This window comes from Odontesthes bonariensis, chromosome 12 (genome assembly GCF_027942865.1).
Source record: "Odontesthes bonariensis isolate fOdoBon6 chromosome 12, fOdoBon6.hap1, whole genome shotgun sequence".
In the NCBI taxonomy this organism is placed as follows: Eukaryota; Metazoa; Chordata; class Actinopteri; order Atheriniformes; family Atherinopsidae; genus Odontesthes; species Odontesthes bonariensis.
Genome location: NC_134517.1, coordinates 12,486,110 through 12,490,899, shown reverse-complemented (window position 1 = coordinate 12,490,899; position 4,790 = coordinate 12,486,110). Strand labels below are relative to the sequence as shown.

The 4,790-nt window shown below is 43.4% G+C and overlaps 1 protein-coding gene across 1 annotated transcript; it reads left to right on the top strand.

Annotated features, from left to right (window-relative positions):
* The first annotated feature begins 1,148 nt into the window (after positions 1–1,148).
* On the top strand, positions 1,149–4,283 carry gdf3 (growth differentiation factor 3). The gene is made up of 2 exons (XM_075478638.1): positions 1,149–1,419; positions 3,445–4,283. Exons 1-2 carry the CDS (start codon positions 1,149–1,151, stop codon positions 4,281–4,283), a joined length of 1,110 nt encoding a protein of 369 aa, XP_075334753.1.
* Positions 4,284–4,790: the final 507 nt, after the last annotated feature.

The window sequence follows — 4,790 nt, the reverse complement described above, 5'->3', positions numbered from 1 at the left end:
CCACTTAGAATATTACGTTTAAGTATTATACATTCTTGTGGATTTCCCACAGTGGTGTCTCTTTAGCTCTGTTAAACACTGTGGGTTGTACCTATAACTGAAAAGTACCATATAAGTCAGGGCTATTCAAATGGCGGCCCGCGGGCCACATGCGGCCCAGAAGCAATACCCGAGCGGCCCAACTTGTGGTTCAGCCAAAAAAAGCAGAGAAAAACCATGAAAAACACAGTTCGCAACACTCCACGTAGCCTAGCAAAACACAACCAACCCACAAGGCAGCGCGTTGTTTTGAAAGTTACTGATCGAACCATGTTAGCAGCTCAACTCCAACTGGAAAAGTTTGTCTCTCTCAACGCTCAAAGGGAAAACTGACGATGAAAACCGCCGTTTTAACGGACAGATACTGTTTTATTTTACCGCCAACTCCACACGGTTCGTTTTTATTCAGTTGAACACACCTTGTGATGTGCTACAGTCAGAAATATGACCAGAATGTTGCTTTGATTTCATTTCAGAAGGGAGACAAACATTTTGTGACCAAAATATTCTTTTTTTTAGTATTTTAAAGTGGAAAAATAGCAGGTTCTGTTTATTTAGAGAAGTTTTTAATGCACTTTTTGATGTTCTTATGTCAGATGTGTTTATTTCATTTCAAAAGGGAAAACTATTTCATCACCATGGATGTGCACTTTTTGTTTGGGTTATTTCAGGAGTATTGTGACTACCTCAGTTCATTTAAAAGTTTTGAAATGTGTTTTACAAAAATACGAAGAGGGGAAATGATGAATAAACATCATGTTATTTCATTATATTTGTGTTGGTTTGAAATCTGTCATTACGTCCTCCTTACTGACCGCTGAAAATGTCCGGCCCAGCTTAAGGTCTCGGTTTTAAAATCTGGCCCAACTGAATTTGTAATTTGAGTAGCCCTGATATAAGTAAAGCTTTCTCTATTGAGCTGGGGTTATTTTAAGGGGGGAAACCCCCCCGCCCCCAAAATCCTCAAAGGCTTATCTTCTTCCCGCGTGCCCGCTTCTCATTAACATGATTATACAGCTGCACGCGGGGAGGTTCCTCGGGTGAACACAAACGTTACAGGTGACGAACGAGCAGAGCCACAGAGTCCACGGATAGTCTCGAAGCAAAACATGACTTCCTTAGTGTTGTTAGCATTGTATTGTGTCGGTGCACGTGCGCTCTCGCTCGTGGAGGAAATGAAAACTCAGGAGCTCTTCCTCAGCTCCCTGGGGCTCCCCGAGCGGGCGCCCTCGGGGAGCCGCCAGACTCGGCGTCCCGTGCCCTCGGCGCTCTGGAGGATGTTCCGCAGGTCAGAAAACCCTCAGGCCCGAGAGAGCGAGCCCTGCACGGTGTCCGAGTACGGAGTCCGCGGCAACATCATCCGATACGTTCAAGATCAAGGTAGATCAAACGTAGAGCTCCAAAATGCACAGAAGCCAGCAGACAGACCAGCTGCCATGAGTTTAGTTAGTCAAAAGTTTGTCGACCTGAAACTAATCAGACGTGTGTGTGAATTCATTTTAGAATCTGAAAAGGCACATTATTCCATATAGGCCTATTGGACGCGTTTCCCAGCCTAAAAAAAAACCGAAGACGACAAATAGCTTTTTTTGTAGTGGTATATTAACCTGCTTTTAAGATTCTCTAAAAATGTGCGCAACTTCATTTACAGTATAGTCATTTCCTTTTAATGTATGACATTAAACTTTTGATGGAAAAACTAAATATTTTTGCTGTAGAGCCTAAACTTGGGGGTAAATAAGAGTTGTACAAGCTAATGTGAAAAGAGTACTATCTGCAATGAACCAACCCTTCGGACTCAACTTTGATTAAGGTTTCATGGTGAAACTACACTAATATGCACAGCTGTACACCGAAATATTGACATTTTTGCAGTTTTCCAGCATTCAAGTTCTTTTAAGTCTGCAGCGCAAATAGCCCATTTTGTAATGGTTGTTGTAATGATTATCATTTTACAAAGCTCTACTAGTCCCCCAGTGGTCAAAAGAAATTGCCAGTACCACATATCTGTAAAGCTTGGTGTGTCTCTGTTCATAAAAGATCACGTTCAGCCACAAAAAAGAAAAATGACTGGGATTTGCACACAGTACTGAATGAAAGACGATATACTCAATTATTTATTGATCAAAGTGTTATTCTGTAACAAGGCAGAGCATACCAAACACATGTCTGCATGATTTAAGAGAAGCTGCTGTTGAAGGCATTTGCTCTAAATCACATTGGAAATGTACCTCAGCAAATCTTACCTGTGCTGCTAAAAATGCAGTGAGTACATGCACAGCGTGTGCTTCAGGGAGAGGTCATTAGTTGTGAGAATCAATCTTCTTCATGATTAATGTTATCATACACCCAGTCTCAACTCAGGAAAATAATAAATATTTCAGAGTCCATGTTAAAGGGATAGTTTGCCTCTTTTGACATTCATTCCAAAGCCAGCTCAAAACCCACCTGTTCAAAATCACCTACAACACCTGATAAAATGTTCCTCTCCCCCGCCATCTTACCACCCCCCCCTATGTGCCTAATGTCTCTAACAGTGTATTTTATTGTATTTTATTTTGTTCTGTTGTCTTTTTGTTTTAATATCTCGTTTTTGTTTGTTCCTTTTGTAAAGCGTCTTTGAGCATTCGGAAAAGCGCTTTATAAAACTTATATATTATTATTATTATTATTATTTGACATGAAGCTGTATGACAACCCATATTAGCAACATCATTTATGAACATTGACTTACCCCCCGCTGCGTCCTGTGAGCCGAGTTCCAGCTGAGTTTTGGAGTTGACGAAGCTAGTCCGGCTAGTTGGCTGGGGATAAAAAAAAAATAAAGCGTCTTGCTTCTCAAAGCAATATGCGTTCAAAAGAGTAATACATTTGCATCACAAAATTGTTCTCCAGGAAAAAGTCAGACCTCACATCGCTTGGTGCTATTTTCTCTCTCTTGATATCAATGCGTCCAATGTAAACCGTGCAGACCGAAGAGCAGACCGAGCACTCCCCTGCTTCCGAGCAGCAAACTCTGTAACAGGTGCAGCTATCGCTAGGTGGCTGGACGCATTGATATCAAGGTAGAGAGAAAATGGCGCCAAGCGATGTGAGGTCTGACTTTTTCCTGGAGAACGATTTTGTGATGCAAATGTATTACTCTTTTGAACGCATATTGTTTTGAGAAGCAAAACGCTTTATTTTTTTTAGCCCCAGCCAACTAGCCGGACTAGCTTCGTCAACGCCAAAACTCGTCTGGAACTCGGCTCACAGGACGCAGCGGGGGGTAAGTCAATGTTCATAAATGATATTGCTAATATGGGATGTCATACAGCTTCATGTCAAAAGAGGCGAACTATCCCTGTAAAGTGCTCCTCTGCGGATTATTATTATTATTTTTTTAATTTAATTTTTTTTTTGCAGGCAGGCTGGTGTCTGGCTGGAGCAGCAGCTGTCAGCTTTGTCTAGAGAAGCAACTTTTCTTCAACATGTCTGTCCTGCAGCCCGTGGAGCTGCTGTCTCTGGCTCAGCTCGAAATTAAGTTCCACTGGAAGCAGGTCCTGCAGGGCCACCGAGCCATCAGCGTGTCGCTGTATAAAGTGGTCCGAGCCACGCTGAGGGGAACCGACCCTCACGCCAATCGTAGGCTCCTGCTGGTGCAGTCGGTGCAGCTGCAGCTGGAGTCCTCCACCATCGCCATGGATCTCACATCTCTGGCAGAGAGCTGGCGAAAACCAGGACACAACTACGGTTTGGTTTTGGAGCTTCTTCCTCTCGGTGCAAAACTAGAGGAGCTTGTTCCTTTTTATCCTGGTAACCTTCTCCCTTTGGAGCCGACCCTCAGTCTTCCGACGATTCAGGCCTCACTGGTGGCGGTGTCCCTGAACCCCCACCAGTGTCGCTCCAGACAGAGGAGGAGTGCCGTCCACCTCCCTGTGACGCCGAGCAACGTGTGCAAAGCTCGCCGCCTCTACATCGACTTCAAAGATGTGGGATGGCAGGACTGGATCATTGCCCCGCAGGGCTACATGGCCAACTACTGCCACGGTGAGTGCCCGTTCCCGCTCAGCGAGAGTCTTAATGGCACCAACCATGCCATCCTACAGACCCTGGTGCACTCTCTGGACCCGCAGGGCACACCTCAGCCCAGTTGCGTCCCCATCCATCTCTCCCCGATCTCCATGCTCTACTACGACAACAACGACAACGTGGTGCTTCGACATTACCAGGACATGGTGGTGAATGAGTGTGGCTGTCGATGAGCTCGCTTTTGATTGGCTCAGTTACAGGATGTAAGGTTATCTCTTTATGAATATGGACTTTTTTTTATATCAGAAACTTTGGTGGGGCTTTCTTTAATATTTTAGAGTCTAGTTTAAAGGGTCATTGTTATATTGCCTGTTGGAAAATGGGGTTTAATAAAGTTATGTTTTAATTAACTGGAACAGTATTCTTGCTCTAGTTTCATAAGGTTCACATCATTTAAACAAAAGACCACCGTAACATTTCATGTTACTTAAAGACCACCTTGAAATCTTTACCTAGTGTTCAGTAGTTCTTTTGTTTTCAGCTCATTTTAGAAGCCTGACTGAATTGTCTAGGTTCCAACATGTAACTGTCCAAATCCATGACTACTTCTACAACTGTTCAACTGAGCTCCTCCTCTTTTGAATGAAGTACCGCTGCTGCTTAATTGATTATTTTGTAGTGGTTTAAATTATAGACTGTATTTTAAGACCACTGGATGACGAGATAAAAAAATAAAAATT

What these genes read in the sequence shown, in the direction of transcription:
- gdf3 (XM_075478638.1), top strand. Translation starts at nt 1,149, where the DNA reads ATGACTTCCTTAGTGTTGTTAGCATTGTATTGTGTCGGTGCACGTGCG. An exon ending in CCGATACGTTCAAGATCAAG is followed by an intron (nt 1,420 to 3,444) that starts GTAGATCAAACG and finishes TTTTTTTTGCAG; the next exon opens with GCAGGCTGGTGTCTGGCTGG.